The 17,680-nt window shown below is 47.0% G+C and overlaps 1 protein-coding gene across 1 annotated transcript in view; it reads right to left on the reverse strand.

Annotated features, from left to right (window-relative positions):
* Positions 1-11,240, reverse strand: part of LOC141157763 (uncharacterized protein C8orf76 homolog) — a 73,753-nt gene extending 62,513 nt beyond the window's left edge. Inside the window, exons 1-2 of the mRNA XM_073645293.1 lie at positions 11,147-11,240; positions 2,036-2,103 (exon numbers count right to left, since the gene is read on the reverse strand). Coding sequence (XP_073501394.1) covers positions 2,036-2,103; positions 11,147-11,240 — 162 coding nt within the window. The remainder of the gene's footprint in view (positions 1-2,035; positions 2,104-11,146) is intronic.
* Positions 11,241-17,680: the final 6,440 nt, after the last annotated feature.

Here is a 17,680-nt window from a genome sequence, read left to right on the forward strand (position 1 = left end):
GACTCCAGGGGCCCACCCACCTTTCAGCTATTTGCAAATACCTGTTAGCCGTTATACCCATTATATTGTCGGCTCCTGCACATCAATGTGCGCTCACAAGAACTGCGATGTACAATTACTGTAGTTTGCATTAAAGGGTTATTATTGGTGAAAACAAGTTATCAGCGATGCACAGGTTGGGAAGGTGATCACTTATTTATTGGTGGAATCCGCACTGTCAGAAGATTGTGGCACTTTGAGTATTTGGTGACATTTTTACCTCTGTATTTATAAGACAAAACCAGGAGTGGAGCAATCAGAGGTAATGTTTTATGCATTTCTCACCCACTCCTGGTTTTGTCGCATAAATATGTGGCACCCCAGGGGTCTGGTTACCACAGTAATAGAAATATTACGTCTGAGAGCAAGTGGGAGGTTTCCTGGTCAGGAGCCCTTAAACATGCAACACCTCCGGCCCAGTCCTGGGAGGGGAGGAATCTGCCCTTATAAACTGGGTCTGGGGCGGGGTTAGGGAGAACAAGCAGACACAGGGAAAGTAACAGCAAGGAGCTCTGTAGGAGCAGGAGCTGAAGACCAGGGGCTGGAGCTGAGCAGAGCTCGCCCTGGCAGAAGAATCTAAGTACCGGACACCGGAGTCCGAGGCTGTAAGGATCTCTAAGTCCAACAGCAGAACCCAGCTGACAGGGGATTCCAGGTCCTCTGGCCATAGAAGCCCGGAGGCTCAGTCACAAGCAAGGGACCAGCACCGCCATCGAGGAGCGGAGGCTAACAGAAGGCCCCAAGTCACCAGCCATACGGGTGAGCACTAAACGGTACACTCAGGGACGTGGGCTACTATCACCCGCTTATAGCAAGGTAGCCAGGAAGAGTGCAGACAGACGGGGAGGCCTACAACTCCACCTGGCCACGGGAGCTCCTGCTTGCTCACAGACTGACCAGGCCTCTTATGCTAGCCAGTACTCCCGGGAGGGTCTGCCTTATTATCATCAGTAAAGACCCTGAACTGCACTACAAAGACTCTGAGTCGTTCCTGTTACGCTCGTGCACCATCACTCCCATCATCCACACTCATTGCCCTGAGGCTATACTCCTCCCGTGGGGAGTCATCCCATTCTCTGCTGTGCATACAACACCAGCCTCAGCGGTCTGCCTCGCAGCGGCGGTACACCCTGACCGCAATCCACGGGTGGCGTAGTCGGACAATTAACCTAAAACCTTACAAATAGACTGCCACTGGTTTGACCACCCTGAGCCACGGGACCGGGTCACCGCCACGGTGACTACAACCCCCAGCGTCCCACGAAAGGCCCAGTTCCGGTTTCCCCACGCGGCCCAGGGGGCGCGTCAACTTCAGAGGTGAAAATCTCACCAAATGCCAACTTGCTTTCTCTGGTGAACCTCTGTAACTGCATCTCTGCTGCTGTGTAATAGTCACAGGGCAGGGAGGAGTTAAACATCCAAGTATTTAATATCTATTGGAAATAAAGAGGTTTCCCCTTATTGATATCAGGTAAAACAAATGACCAACCACAATTCACTCTACCAAGATCAATATTACCAGATAGAAGGCAGAAATATCATCACACCGTGACCAGATCACATATTACCACCACATAGTGCCCAAATAATGCCACATACAAGGCACAAATACCGCCACACCATGACCAAAGCACATAATACCACCATATAGTGATCAAATGCTACCAGATACAAGGTATAAATACTGACACACCATGAGACCACATATTACCACCACATAGTGACTGAATAATGCCACATACAAGGGACAAATATCGTCATGTCATGACCAAAGCACATAATGCTACCACATAGTGACAAATAATGCTAAAATAATAAAAATGTAAAAAACTCAGTATATTGGGTCAGTGTACAGGTTATACAGTGATCACCAGTGACATTATACACAGGAACTCTGTATATAGTGTACAGGTTATACATTCATCACCAGTGACATTATACACAGAAGCTCTGTATATAGTGTTAGTGTGTGTGTATAGGTAATACACATACTCACCAGTGATGTCTCTAGGTGAAGTTCTTTATCTGCAGACCGATATATCACATCTTCTATGCAGGACTTATCTATGCAGAAAATAACATAGTTAGCTATAACTGATCACTTCCAGAGCACAATCCACACTTTTCCCAAGATTTCTACACTGCATGAAATGACAAAAAAGCAACATAGTGCCGCACTACACAGTAACAGTGCTCCAGTGTCATTCTGTGCCTGCTCATCTGTCAGCAGACATATTTGTCTGATGGCAAAGATGTGGCAGAGCTGAAGACAGAAGACCCATGGATTATGTCAGAGCGAGGATTTTTTTTTTTATATTAAAGATAGAGTCCCTTAGGCTACGTTCCCACGCGGAGTAATAGCCGCATATTCCTGCTTTTATGCGGCGCTTTAGAGCGCTCGCGTAAAAGCAGTGCCAAAGAAAGCTGGAAACGGCTTCCAGCAAAAGCTATGGCTTTTACTGAAAAGTGTTCAGACGCCGCGTTTTGCCACGTATTTTTGCGCGGGCTCTTTCACTGCAAAAGCGGCCGTGCAAAAAGAATTGACATGCCAATTCTTGGCGTTTTTTTCGGCACGATTTCCCTATAGGCTACATGTTAACATGGCTTTGGGAAAAGCGCGCTGAGAAAAGCGCAACGTCGGCATGCAGTAGCGATTTTTTGCGCCGCGTATGAAAGTAGCCTAAATGTGTTTTGTGTTTTATTTTTAATAATAAAAAAATTTCTGTGTTTTTTTTCTGTTTACTAGAAATTCATGGTGGCCATATCTAATTTGGCGTGACAACATGAATATCGGGCTTAGTATCAGCTGATAATACAAAGCTGGCCTGGTACTAACCCTATTATTACCCAGGGTACTCACCACCAGGGCCGCTAGAAGAGCCAGCTAAAGCGCCTCGAAATTTTCAAGGGTGGCTGCGGGCTGCGATTTTCAGCGTGGGGGGCCAAGAACACTTGGGCCTTACCATGCTGAGAATCCCAGCCCCCAGCTGCCTTGTTTTATCTGGCTGGCGATCAACATATGGCAGGAGCACACACCTTTTTCTAAAAAAAAATATTTGAAATAAGTTTAAAACAAATATTCGGCTTCTCTGTCTTTTGATCGCCAGCCAAGGTAAAGCCAGGCAGCTGGGGGTGGCAGGCCGTAGCTGTCCGCTTTACCTGCGGTGAGAATCAAAAATTCTGCAGAGTGCTACATCATGTTTTTAAAAATGATTCCTTTTCACACTTCTATATGTCACAGACCCAACAGCCAATCACAGATGCTGTCAAAGAGGATGGGCGTCTGTGATTGGCTGTTCGAGTAATGTACAATCAGCCCATACATTCTAGTATGGTACTATGTATGGGCTGCTTTCAGGTTACTCAAGCAGCCAATCACAGACGCCCATTTTCTGTGTCAGCGTCTGTGATTAGCTGTTGGGCCTGTCACACATATAGAAGTGTGAAAATAAATAAATAATAAAACAAAAATTACATAGCGCTCCGCAGAATTTTTGATTCTCAGCGCAGATAAAGCAGACAGCTACAGGCTGCCACTTCTAGCTGCCTGGCGATCAAAAGTCAGGAAAGCCCAATGTTTTTTTTAAATTATTTAAAAAAATAATAAAAAAAAAAATGCGTGGGCTCCCGCCATATTTTGATCGCCAGCCTGGTAAAAAACCAGGCAGCTGGGGTCTGGGATTCTCAGCATGGTAAGGCCCAAGCATTCTGGGCCCCCCACGCTGAAAACGGCAGCCCGCAGCCACCCCTGGAATTGGCGCATTCATCGTAGTGCCATTTCCAGGCACTTTATCCGGCTCTTCCAACGGCCCTGGTGGGGGTGGCACGCTGGGTAATAATGGGGTCAGTACCAGCTTTGTATTATCAGCTGGCACTAAGCCTGAAATTCATGGCGTCACGCCAAACTAGACATGGCCACCATGAATTTCTAGTAAACAGAAAAAAAAACCACAACACAGAAATTTTTTTTTAATAAAAATAAAACACAAAACACATGTAGGGACTCCATCTTTAACCACTTCGCGACAGAGCCTGTTTTTGCCTTCGTGACCGAGCCAATTTTTTCAATTCTGACCAAGGTCACTTTATGAAGTAATTACTCTGGAACGCTTCAACGTATTCCCCTGATTCTGAGATTATTTTTTCGTGACATATTGTACTTCATGATACTGGTAAAATTTCTTCGATATAACTTACGTTTATTTGTGAAAAAATCAGAAATTTGGCAAAAATGTTGAAAATTTTCCAATTTTCCAACTTTGAATTTTCATGCCCTTAAATCAGAGAGATGTGTCACACAAAATAGTTAATAAATAACATTTCCCACATGTCTACTTTACATCAGCACAATTTTGGAACCAAAATTTTTTTTTGTTAGGGAGCTATAAGGGTTAAAAGTTGACCAGCGATTTCTCATTTTTTGAACAAAATTTACAAAAACATTTTTTTAGGGACCACATCATATTTGAAGTCACTTTGAGGGGTCTTTATGACAGAAAATACCAAAAAGTGACACCATTCTAAAAACTGCACCCCTCAAGGTGCTCAAAACCACATTCAAGAACTTTATTAACCCTTCAGGTGCTCCACAGGAATTTTTGGAATGTGGAAGAAAAAAATTAATATTTAACTTTTTTCACAAAAATGTTACTTTAGACCCAATTTTTTCTATTTTCACAGGGGTAACAGGAAAAAATGGACCCCAAATTTTTTTGTGCAATTTCTCTTGAGCGTGCTGATACCCCATATGTGAGGGAAAACCACTGTTTGGGCGCACTGCAGGGTTCGGAAGGGAAGGAGCGCCATTAGACTTTTTGAATATAAAATTTGTCTGAATAATTAGCAGACGCCATGTTGCGTTTGGAAAGCTCCTGATGTGCCTAAACAGTGGAAACCCCCCACAAGTGACACCATTTTGGAAACTAGACCCCTTAGGGAACTTATCTAGATGTGTGTTGAGCACCTTGAACCCCAAGGTGCTTCACAGAAGTTTATAATATTGAGCTGTAAAAATAAAATTTTCACATTTTTCCCACAAAAACGTTTTTCATCCCTTAATTTTGCATTATCATAAGGGTAATGGGAAAAATTGCACCATGAAATTTGTTGTGCAATTTCTCCTGAACACGCTGATACCCCATATGTGGAGGCAAACCACTGTTTGGGCGCACGGCAGGGTTTGAAAGGGAAGGAGCGCCATTTGACTTTTTGAATGTAAAATTTGTCTGAATAATTAGCGGACGCCATGTTGCGTTTGGAGAGCTTCTGAAGTGCCTAAACAGTGGAAACCTCCCACAAGTGACACCATTTTGGAAACTAGACCCCTTAGGGAACTTATCTAGATGTGTGGTGAGCACCTTGAACCCCAAGGTGCTTCACAGAAGTTTATAATATTGAGCTGTAAAAATAAAATTTTCACATTTTTCCCACAAAAGCGTTTTTCATCCCTTAATTTTGCATTATCATAAGGGTAATAGGAAAAATTGCACCATGAAATTTGTTGTGCAATTTCTCCTGAACACGCTGATACCCCATATGTGGAGGCAAACCACTGTTTGGGCGCACGGCAGGGTTTGAAAGGGAAGGAGCGCCATTTGACTTTTTGAATGTAAAATTTGTTTGAATAATTAGCGGACGCCATGTTGCATTTGGGGAGCCCCTGATGTGCCTAAACAGTGGAAACCCCCCACAAGTGACACCATTTTGGAAACTAGACCCCTTAGGGAACTTATCTAGATGTGTGGTGAGCACCTTGAACCCCAAGGTGCTTCACAGAAGATTATAATATTGAGCTGTAAAAATAAAATTTTCTAATTTTTCCCACAAAACCGTTTTTCATCCCTTAATTTTGCATTATCATAAGGGTAACAGGATAAATTGCACCATGAAATTTGTTGTGCAATTTCTCCTGAGTACGCCGATACCCCATATGTGGGGGAAAACCACTGCTTTGGTATACGGCAGGGTTCGGAAGAGAAAGGAGCGCTATGTTGGCTGGGATAGGTGGCTGACACCATGTCACATTTGAAGAGTCGCTGACATGCCGAAACAGCAGAAACCCCCACAAGTGACCCCATTTTGTAAACTACACATCTCAAGGAATTCATCTAGGGAAGTAGTGAGTATTTTTTAATTTTTTATTTTATACCATTGGGCAGTGAAAAAAGCATAATTATATTTTTACCACAAAAAAATGTTTTACCCTCAGATTTTACATTTTCACACAGGGCAATGGGTAAAAATGGTACCGAAATGTGTCACACAATTTCTTCTAAAAGTGGCAATACCCCATATGTGGCTGTATCTTACCGCTCAGCCATACGGCGAGATCTGGGGGGGGGACGGAGTGCTATTTGACAATTGGAGAACAAATTATTGTAGAATAGGCATTTGGATTTGGGAGCACAAAATTTTCTGAATTTCTATTGGGGGGCAAGGGCCATTTCGCTTTTCCAGAGACTTTCTGCTACCAGTAACTTGGAAGTCCCTTATATTTTTAACAGATGACAGACCTGAGTGGGGACTAGCTTTTTTTGAGGACTGAGTTGAAGCTTTTATTGGGAACATTTTACGTAACATTTATCCGGCGCTCTAGGCTGAGCACTTACATCGGGGTTTCCATCTAAATTTCCAAGTGATGTAATTCAGATGAAACCCCTGCGGGATCCATTCACTGTAATGAGGCAGCAGAGTTACTCTGGACTCCGTCTGGCCTCTGTTTAGCGGTGTCCTTTTTTTCAGAAGTGCACAAAACGGCCAACCGCACTTTTATGCACGCCTAAAACAAATGACACCGTGGGATCCCAGGCTAGACGGCGTCCACAGTGGCCTATATCTGCCTCATTACAGGGAATCTTCCGTCATGGGTTCTGGCTGAATCACGTATTTCAGAGATTTACACGGAAACTCTGGTGTAAGTGCTCAGCGCAGAGCGCAGGATAAATGTGAGCAGAGCCTTACTGCGATCTTTCGGAGACATAATAAACAAATCAGTAGCAGGTGAAGAATTGGTTATATTTATTTTTTACGCCACTCCTCGTGCGGTATAAGTGATGAGATTACTTTATTCTTCGGGTCGGTGCGATTACAGAGATACCAGATTTATATCGGGTTTTTATGACTGACAGCTGTCACACACTAAAAGACGCTTTTTTTTTGCAAAATCTAGTTTTTGCATCACCATATTTTGAGAGCTATAATTTTTCCATATTTCGGCCGACAGTCATGTGATGGCTTGTTTTTTGCGGGACGAGTTGACATTTTTATTGGTACCATTTTTGGGTACGTGACATTTTTTGATCGCTTTCTATTCCGTTTTTTGGGAGGTAAAATTAACAAAAACCAATTCAGGAATTGTTCTTTGAGTTTTTTTTTTATGCCGTTCTGCGTGTGGCAAAAGTGATCAGGCAGCGTTATTCTTCGGGTCAGTACATTTACAGCGATACTACACTTACTGTATATTTTTTTATGTTTTGGCGCTTTTACACAATAAAACAAATTTATAGAAAAAAATATTTTTTTTGCATTGCTTTATTCTGAGCACTATAACTTTTTTATTTTTCGACTGATGGAACTGTATGGCGGCTTGTTTTTTGCGGAACAAGATGACGTTTTCAGCGGTACCATTTTTTTTTCTATTTTGCTTTCTGATCGCATTTTTTTCCACTTTTTGTTTGGCGATATGAGGAAAAAGCATATTTTTTTGCTCTGTTTTTTATTTATTTTTATTACGGTGTGCACAGAAGGAGTTAATTAGTGTGACAGTTTTATAGCTCAGGTTGTTTTGGACGCGGCGCTACCAAATATGTGTTCTTTTTTTGGTTTTGTAAAAATATACGGATTTATTGGTTTAATATTTTGTTTATTTATTTTTATTTATTTTGTGATTTTTTTTTTAACAGTTTAAAAACTTTTTTTTTTACTTTTTTTTACATTTTTACTTAGTCCCTGTATGGGACATTAATTTTTATTTTTCTGATCACTGATCTCATGTAATGTAATAGACATATATTACATTACATTACATGAGATCTTCCCTGTTTCAGGCAGAGTCTCCTGTCTGGCTCAGCTTGCAGGCTGAGCCAGACAGGACACCATATATGGCAGAGCTGGAGGCGGTCATGTGACCTCCAGCTGCCATAGCAACCCCAGGTCCTGAAAGGAATCGGAGGTCTTCGGAGGTAAGTAAGACGACCCCCTCTCCTCCTGCTGTCTCCTATATGCCGCGATCACTATAGATCGCAGCATATAGAAGACAGCAAAGGGTTAACATCACTGGGACCAGATCCAATCAGGTCCCGATGATGTTCCCTGTCAGAGCTAACGCTCTGCACCGGAATCGCAGCGCTTGCAGGACCCTGGGGGTCCTGAGCGCTGCGAGACCACCCACCGTTTTTAAACGTCCGCGCTGCACAGAGCCCAGGCAGCGCGGACGTTTATGTACAGTGGGCGGTCGGGAACTGGTTAATAAATAACAAAATCCTCGCCCTGACGTAATCCACGGATCTTCTGTCTCCAGCTCTGCTACATCTTTGCCATCAGACAAATATGCCTGCTGACAGAGATGAGCAGGCACAGAATGACACTAGAACACAGTTGTCAGAGAAGTGCTCAGCTGGCCTCCAGCCGCCGACCATGTTTTCCTGCGCGTTGCAAATAATGCATACTTTCAAATGCATGCCTATTTTTGCAATGCAAGTCTACGGTACATTGCGTCTGCGTTGATTTACAACGGATCCGTTGTAACGCACAGCATAAACGCAATGTTAACCCATCCTAACAGCAGCGAGAAGGGGAGATGGAGCCCTGGAGACCGCCTAGTCAGTCTACTGGTGGTACTATCATGACCATTGCCCAGTATGTACTGCCAGCCTCTGTGGTACTAGCATTCAAGCTCACATGGCATGTCCTGCCAGCCAGCCACTGGTGTTAGTACTAGCATGATAGTACCACACCACCAGTGGCTGGCAGGACAGGACATGCTGGGCATGATAGTGCACAGAGGCTGGCAGGACATACTAAGCATGATTCATGCCTAGTATGTCCTGCAAGCCTCTGTGGTACTATCATGCCCACCCGGCATGTCCTGCCAGCCAGCCACTGGTGGTAGTAGTACTAGCATGATAGTACCACAAAGGGCCGGATCCAGGTTTTTCTGGGCCCCGGGCGAAAGAGTCTCAGTGGGCCCCTTTAACACATACCATGATTCATGATGCACAGATACTGCAGAGAAATAAAAGTATAGTACAATGCAAAGATTTCACTTCTTATATTATATGAGTGATATCTATTTTAAATTCTACAATAGCTCAGAAACCGGCGAATCGCTCCATACAGTGTACTGGCCCCCCAAAAATGCTCCATACAGGATATTGGCCCCCAAATAACGCTCCATACAGGATACTGGCCCCCCAAAAAATCCTCCATACAGGATACTGGTCCCCATATAACGCTCCATACAGGATACTGGCCCCCCAAAAATGCTCCATACAGGATACTGGCCCCCATATAACGCTCAAATCAGGATAATGGCCCCATATTACGCTCCACACAGTATACTAGCCCCCATAAAATGCTCCATACAGGATACTGGCCCCCATATAAGGCTCCATACAGGATACTGGCCCCCATATAAAGCTCCATGCAGGCTGTCCCGTCCCCCCCTTATAATGCCCCATGCAGGCTGTCCCCCCCCCCCCCTTATAATGCCCCATGCAGGCTGTCCCCCCCCCATATAATGTCCCATGCAGGATGTCACCCCCCATATAATGCCCCTTGCAGGATGCCACTTCCCCCCCATATAATGCCCCATGCAGGATGTCACTCCCCCCCCCATATAATGCCCTATGCAGGATGTCCCTCCCCCCCCCATATAATGACCCATGTAGGATGTCCCTTCCCCTCCATATAATGCCCCATGCAGAATGTCACTCATCATATAATGCACCATGAAAAATGTCACTCCCCCACATATAATGCCCTATGCAGGACATCACTCCCCCCCATATAATGCCCCATGCAGAATGCCATCCCCCATATAATGCACCATGCAGGATGTCACTTCTCCCCCCCATATAATGCCCCATGCAGGATGTCACCCCGCCATATAAGCCCCATGCAGGATGTCACCCCCCCTTATAATGCCTCATGTAGGATGTCCCTTCCCCCCATATAATGCCCCATGCAGGATGTCACCCCCCATATAATGCCCCATGCATGCTGTCACCCCCCCATATAATGCCCCATGCAGGCTGTCACCCCACCATATAATGCCCCATGCAGGATGTCCTCCCCCCATATAATGCCCCATGCAGGATGTCGTCCCCCCATATAATGCGCCATGCAGGATGTCATCCCCCCATATAATGCCCCATGCAGGCTGTTACCCTCCCATATTATGCCCCATGCATGGTTACCCCCCCATATAAAGCCCCATGCAGGATGTCACCCGCCCCCAATATAATGCCCCATGCCTCCATACATAAAAAAAAAAAAAAAATCAAATATTCACCTCCCTCCTCCTCACCTGCTGCCGCTGCTCAGGTCTATACTCCTGCGTTGCCGGCGTCTTCCCGCTCTGCGCTGCCTGTGATGGCTCAGGGGAGGACGCGGTGGAAAGTCGTCACTGCACCCTCTGACCTGAGACGTCACAGGGAGCGCAGAGCAGGAAGACAGCGGATCTGCGGAGACACGAGGAGAGGTAAGTATCCGGCTGCCGGGGCCCTGAGCAATCGGGGGAGAAGGGCGGGCGCTGGCACTGCTCGCCTCCGCCCATAGCCCGGCGGGGAGCCCGACGGCAAGTGGGCCTCCCGCCTGCTCAGGGCCCCGGCACTTGCCCGGGAGCTGACGCCAGCCCTGACTACCACTCCACCAGCCTCCTTGGTACTATCATGCCCACCCAGCATGTCCTGCCAGCCCCTGGTGGTAGTACATGCTGCTAGGCATAGTACCAGTAACCAGAGGCTGGAAGCAAGACATGCTAGGCAATGGGCATGATGATAATCATGCCCACTGCCCAGTAGTATTTACTGCCAGCCTCGGCCAGGGGTCCTCCCAGTCACTCCCACCAATCCCTCCCCCCGTCCCGGCCCCTGCTTTTCATACTCACGCGTCGAGATGAGCGGCAGGCCTGCAGCCGCTGCCTGGAGCGACGCCGGGTCCGTCAGCGCGCACAGGAAGCAGTCCCAGGGCGATGACGTCATCACCCTGAGACTGACCTCCTGCGCACGCTCCGGCAGTGTCACGCTGCGCACAGGAGGCAGAAGGCCACTGCGGCAGCAGGCAGAGCAGGGAGATCGCTCTCCAGAGGGCACATCACTAATCATATCGGCAGTGCTGCCGACATGATTAGCGAACCGGGGGGGCCCTCTGTTCTCTGTACAGGGGGCGGGGCTTGATGGAGACATTGGGGGCAGAATGGAGGCAAAATGGAGACATGGGGGCCAGGATAGAGACATGGGGGGCAGAATGGAGGCAAAATGGAGACATGGGGGAGAGGATGGGGGCAAGCTTGAGACATGGGGGGCAGAATGGAGGCAAAATGGAGACATGGGGGGAAATGGAGGCAAAATGGAGACATGGGGGACAGGATGAAGACCTTGTGAGGGGGGTCATGTTACTGTGCAAGGCGACACTAGGTTGCTTTATTTTCTTTATCTTGTGCAGTGTAGAAGCTGGGGAAAAATTGGGTTATGTGCTCTGGAAACTGTTCTTGATAACTGTGTTATCTTATGCAGAGACGAGTCCTGGCTGGAAGAAGTGATGGCAGTCTGCGCTGGATGAAGAGGAAAAGCAAAGATGAAGGACTTCAACTAGAAATGTCACCGGTGAGTCAATGTGTTATCTGTACATTTACACTATACACTGTGTACGTTGTACAGAGCTCCTGTGTATAATGGTACTTATGGTAATATTAGTTTTCTTTTTTTTATTAATAATCAGTATTGTATTCGGTCACTATGTGGTGGTAATATGTGATTTGGTCATAGTGTGGTGGTATTTGTCCCTTGTATGTGGTATTATTCGGTCACTATGTGGTGGTATTATGTGATCTGGTCATGGTGTGATGGTATTTGTCCCTTATACGTGGTATTATTGGTCATTTTAAAAAATATATGTAACACATTCCCATAAATAAAAATATACCTAAAAAGAATATTGGATATTATAAGAAATTTTTAATAGGTTAGCGTAGATTATGGCCCGGCCAGAAGAGTCTCCTTGTCGTGGTGGTGACTTAAAATATCTTTTGGCAAAAACAAAAGCTGCTGGCTATATATGTGATCTGCTGTTCAATGGGAAATGTTAATGTGTGATTGGTGAAGATGTGGTGCAGAAAGTAGAGTTTTTCCAGGAGTGGGCGGTGGGACTGTGGAACTTTTGAGGGATGGAGACAGAGCTGGGGTGGAGGTGGAGCTGGGATGGAGCCTGGCTGGAGTTTCAAGGGGGCCCAAAAATTTTGTCAGTATGGGGCCCCCAAATTACTGGTGGCAGCCCTGCATCTGATGGATGGCTCTAGGTTTGGTGAATGCCAGGAGAATGTGACCTGCCTGAATACATTGCAGGGCTGCCTCCAGGAATTTTAGGGCCCCATACAGCCAAAGTTTTTGGGCCCCCCTGAGACTTCACCCCAGGCTCCACACCAGCTCCACCCCTCGAACCTTCCACAGTGCCACCGCTCACTCTTGGAAAAACTCCACTTTCTGCACCACGTCCTCACCAATCACATATTAACAGTTCCATCGAATACCAGATCACCTACATAGCCAGCAGCTTTTGTTTTGGCCAAAAGATTTTTTTAAGCTGCCACCACGACAAGGAGATTCTTCTGGCCGGGCCCTACTCTACTCTAACCTATTAAACATTTCTTATTTTACCTAAAACTCTTTTTAAGTACAGTATATAGGAGCTCTGTGTATAGTATGTAATGCATAGTGTAAATGTACAGGTAACACACTGACTCACCGGTAACGTCTCTAGTTGAAGTCCTTCATCTTCGCTTTTCCTCTTCATCCAGCACAGACAGCCATCACTTCTTCCAGCAAGGACTCGTCTCTGCAGAAAGTAACACATAGTTATCTAGAGCAGTTTCCAGAGCACATTCCCCAATTTTTCACCAACTTCTACACTACACCAAATAAAGAAAAAAAGCGACATAGTGCCACCCTGCACAGGAACAGGGCCCCCTCCCCACTGAAAACAGCATTCTCAAAAATAAAATACATCACACTTGTAATAATATCCTTTTATTAGCCCCTACAGTAATAATGTAATAATGTCCCACATCCTGCTTCCATATGTACTCCATTCTGGACCCCATATGTCTTCATCTTGCCCTGATATGTTCTCCCATCCTGGCCCCATGTGACTTCATTCTCCCTGCATATTTCTCCATTCTGGCCCCCATGTGTTAGCTCGCATTCTGCCCCGCATGTGTCAGTTCCCATTCTGCCCCCCATGTCTCATCTCCCATTTTGCCCCCCATGTCTCATCTCCCATTTTGCCCCCCATGTCTCAGCTTCCATTCTGAACCCAATTCTCAGCTTCCATTCTGCCTCCCATTTCTCAGCTCCCATTCTGCCCCCCAATGTGTCAGCTCCCATTCTGCCCCCCAATGTGTCAGCTCCCATTCTGCCCCCCAATGTGTCAACTCCCATTCTGCCCCCCATGTCTCCTCTCCCATTTTGCCCCCCATGTGTCATTTACCATTCTGCCTCCATTTCTCAGCTTCTATTCTGCCCCCCTTGTCTCAGCTCCCATTCTGCAACCATGTGTCATCTCCTATTCTGCCTCCCATGTCTCAGCTTCCATTCTGACCCCCATGTGCATGTGTTAGCTCTCATTCTGCCCCCCATGTGTTAGCTCTCATTCTGTCTACCCCCATGTGTTAGCTTTCATTCTGCCCCCTTGTCTCATATTCCATTCTGCCCCCTTGTCTCATATTCCATTCTGCCCCCTTGTCTCATATTCCATTCTGCCCCCTTGTCTCATATTCCATTCTGCCCCCTTGTCTCATATTCCATTCTGCCCCCTTGTCTCATATTCCATTCTGCCCCCCTTGTCTCATATTCCATTCTGCCCCCCATGTGTCATCTCCCATTCTGCCCCCCATGTGTCATCTCCCATTCTGCCCCCCATGTGTCATCTCCCATTCTGCCCCCCATGTGTCATCTCCCATTCTGCCCCCCATGTGTCATCTCCCATTCTGCCCCCCATGTGTCATCTCCCATTCTGCCCCCCATATGTCATCTCCCATTCTGCCCCCCATATGTCATCTCCCATTCTGCCCCCCATGTGTCATCTCCCATTCTGCCCCCCATGTGTCATCTCCCATTCTGCCCCCCATGTGTCATCTCCCATTCTGCCCCCCATGTCTCAGCTTCCATTTTGAACCCAATTCTCAGGTTCCATTCTGCCCCCATTTCTCAGCTCCCATTCTGCCCCCCATGTCTCAGCTCCCATGCTGATCCTAATTCTCAGCTTCCATTCTGCCCCCAATGCTCAGCTTCCATTCTGCCCCCCCACGTCTCAGCTCCCATTCTGCAACCATGTGTCATCTCCCATTCTGCCCCCCATGTCTCAGCTTCCATTCTGCCCCCCATGTGTTAGCTCTCATTCTGCCCCCATGTGTTAACTCTAATTCTGCCCCCATGTTTCAGCTCCCATTCTGCCCCCAATGTTTCAGCTCCCATTCTGCCCCCAATGTTTCAGCTCCCATTCTGCCCCCAATGTTTCAGCTCCCATTCTGCCCCCCATGTTTAATCTCCCATTCTGCCCTGATGTCTCAGCTCCCATTCTGCCTCCACGTCTCCTTTACATTCTGCCCCCATTTTTTTGCTCCATCAAGCCCCCATGTGTCTACTCTCCATTTGCCCCATGTGTCAGCTCCCATTCTGCCCCCATGTGTCATCTCCCATTCTGCCCCCATGTGTCATCTCCCATTCTGCCCCCATGTCTCATCTCCCATTCTGCCAACCATGTGTCATCTCCCATTCTTCCCCCCATGTATCATCTCCCATTCTACCCCCCATGTGTCATCTCCCATTCTACCCCCCATGTGTCATCTCCCATTCTGCCCCCATGTCTCATCTCCCATTCTTCCCCCCGTCTAAGCTTCCGTTCTGCCCCCCATGTGTGAGCTCCCATTCTGAACCCCATGTGTCAGCTCCCATTCTTCCCCCCTGTCTAAGCTTCCATTCTGTCCCCCCATGTGTTAGCTCCCATTCTGAACCCCATGTGTCAGCTCCTATTCTGACCTTCATGTCTCATCTCCCATTCTGCCCCCATGTCTCATCTCCCACTCTGGCTCCCATGTGTCATCTCCCATTCTGCCCCCCATGTCTCATCTCCCATTCTGCCCCCCATGTCTCATCTCCCATTCTGCCCCCCATGTCTCATCTCCCATTCTGCCCCCCATGTCTCATCTTCCATTCTGCCCCCATGTGTGATTTCCCTTTCTGCTTCCATGTCTCATCTCCCATTCTGACCCTAATGTCTCATCTCCCATTCTTCCCCCCTGTCTAATCTTCCATTCTGACCCCCCATGTCTGAGCTCCCATTCTGACCCCCATGTGTCTCTTCTCCATTTTGCCCTATGTGTCAGCTCCCAATCTGCCCCATGTATCATCTCCCATTCTGCCCCCAAAATTGACTCCCATTCTGCCCCCCATGTCTCATCTCCCATTCTGCCCCCATGTGTCATTTCCCATTCTGCTTCCATGTCTCATCTCCCATTCTGACCCTCATGTCTCATCTCCCATTCTTCCCCCCTGTCTAAGCTTCCATTCCCCCCCCCCATGTGTGATCTCCCATTCTGACCCCCATGTGTCAGCTCACATTCTGCCCCCATGTCTCATCTCCCATTCTGGCTCCCATGTCTCATCTCCCATTTTGCCCCATGTGTCATCTCCCATTCTGCCTCCCATGTCTCATCTCCCATTCTGGCTCCCATGTGTCATCTCCCATTCTTCCCCCATGTGTCATCTCCCATTCTGCCCCCCATGTGTCATCTCCCATTCTGCCCCCCATGTGTCATCTCCCATTCTGCCCCCCATGTGTCATCTCCCATTCTGCCCCCCATGTGTCATCTCCCATTCTGCCCCCCATGTCTCATCTCCCATTCTGCCCCCCATGTCTCATCTACCATTCTGCCCCCATGTCTCAGCTCTCATTCTGCCTCCACATCTCCTCTACATTCTGCCCGCATTTTTTTGCTCCATCCAGCCCCCATGTGTCTCCTCTCCATTTTGCCCCATGTGTTATCTCCCATTCTGCCCCCCATGTATCATCTCCCATTCTGCCCCCCATGTATCATCTCCCATTCTGCCCCCCATGTATCATCTCCCATTCTGCCCCCCATGTATCATCTCCCATTCTGCCCCCCATGTATCATCTCCCATTCTGCCCCCCATGTATCATCATCCATTCTGCTTCCATGTCTCAGCTCCCATTCTGCCCCCAATGCCTCATCTCCCATTCTTCCCCCTCCCCTGTCTCAGCTTCCAATCTGCCCCCCCTCATGTGTTAGCTCCCATTCTGACCCCCATGTCTCAGCTCTCATTCTGCCCTCATGTCTCAGCTCCCATTCTGCCTCCTTGTCTCCTCTACATTCTGCCCCCATTTTTTTGCTCCATTCAGCTCCCATGTGTCTCCTCTCCATTTTGCCCCATGTATCATCTCCCATTCTGCCCCCATGTCTCATCTCCCATTCTGCCCCCATGTCTCATCTCCCATTCTGCCTACTATGTGCCATCTCCCATTCTGCCCCCCATGTATCATCTCCAATTCTGCCCCCCATGTGTCATCTCCTATTCTGCTTCCATGTGTCATCTCCCATTCTGACCTTCTTGTCTCATCTCCCATTCTGCCCCCATGTCTCATCTCCCATTCTGGCTCCCATGTCTCATCTCCCAGATTTCCAGTGTGTAGTCCCAGTCAATGTATAGCAGTCATCACCAGACAATGCAGATCAGGCACTAGAATAGCTTACAGCCGTTGATCTTTGGGGATACAGTATATCACAAAAGTGAGTACACCCCTCACATTTTTGTAAATATTTTATTATATATTTTCATGGGACAACACTGAAGATATGACACTTTGATACAATGTAAAATAGTCAGTGTACAGCTTGTAAATTTGGTGTGCCCTCTAAATAACTCACACAGCCATTAATGTCTAAGCCACTGGCAACAAAAGTGAGTACACCCCTACTTGAAAATGGCCAAATTGTGCTCATAGTGTCAAAACTTTGTGTGGCCACCATTATTTTCGTTTTGATTTAAATTATTTATTTATCATGAATCAAAAAAGTAAAGACAAATCAGAGATACAACAATGGTGGAACAACATCTGGAAATAAGATATTACAGGAAGATCAAAAATTAGAAATCAAACAGAAGTGCCAGTTGAGTAGAGCTAAAGGTGAGGATTAGTTCCGACAAGAGGAAGAGAATTAAATAGATGATTCGTGGCCACCATTATTTTCAAGCAGTGCCTTAACTCTCTTGGGCATGCAGGTCACTAGATCTTCACAGGTTGCCACTGGAATCCTCTTCCACTCCTCCATGATGACATCACGGAGCTGGTGGATGTTAGAGACTTTGCACTCCTCCACCTTCTGTTTGAGGATGCCCCACAAATG

The sequence above is a fragment of the Phyllobates terribilis genome, unplaced genomic scaffold, assembly GCF_046119375.1.
Source record: "Phyllobates terribilis strain yellow unplaced genomic scaffold, ASM4611937v1 Scaffold_8__6_contigs__length_399053987, whole genome shotgun sequence".
In the NCBI taxonomy this organism is placed as follows: domain Eukaryota; kingdom Metazoa; phylum Chordata; class Amphibia; order Anura; family Dendrobatidae; genus Phyllobates; species Phyllobates terribilis.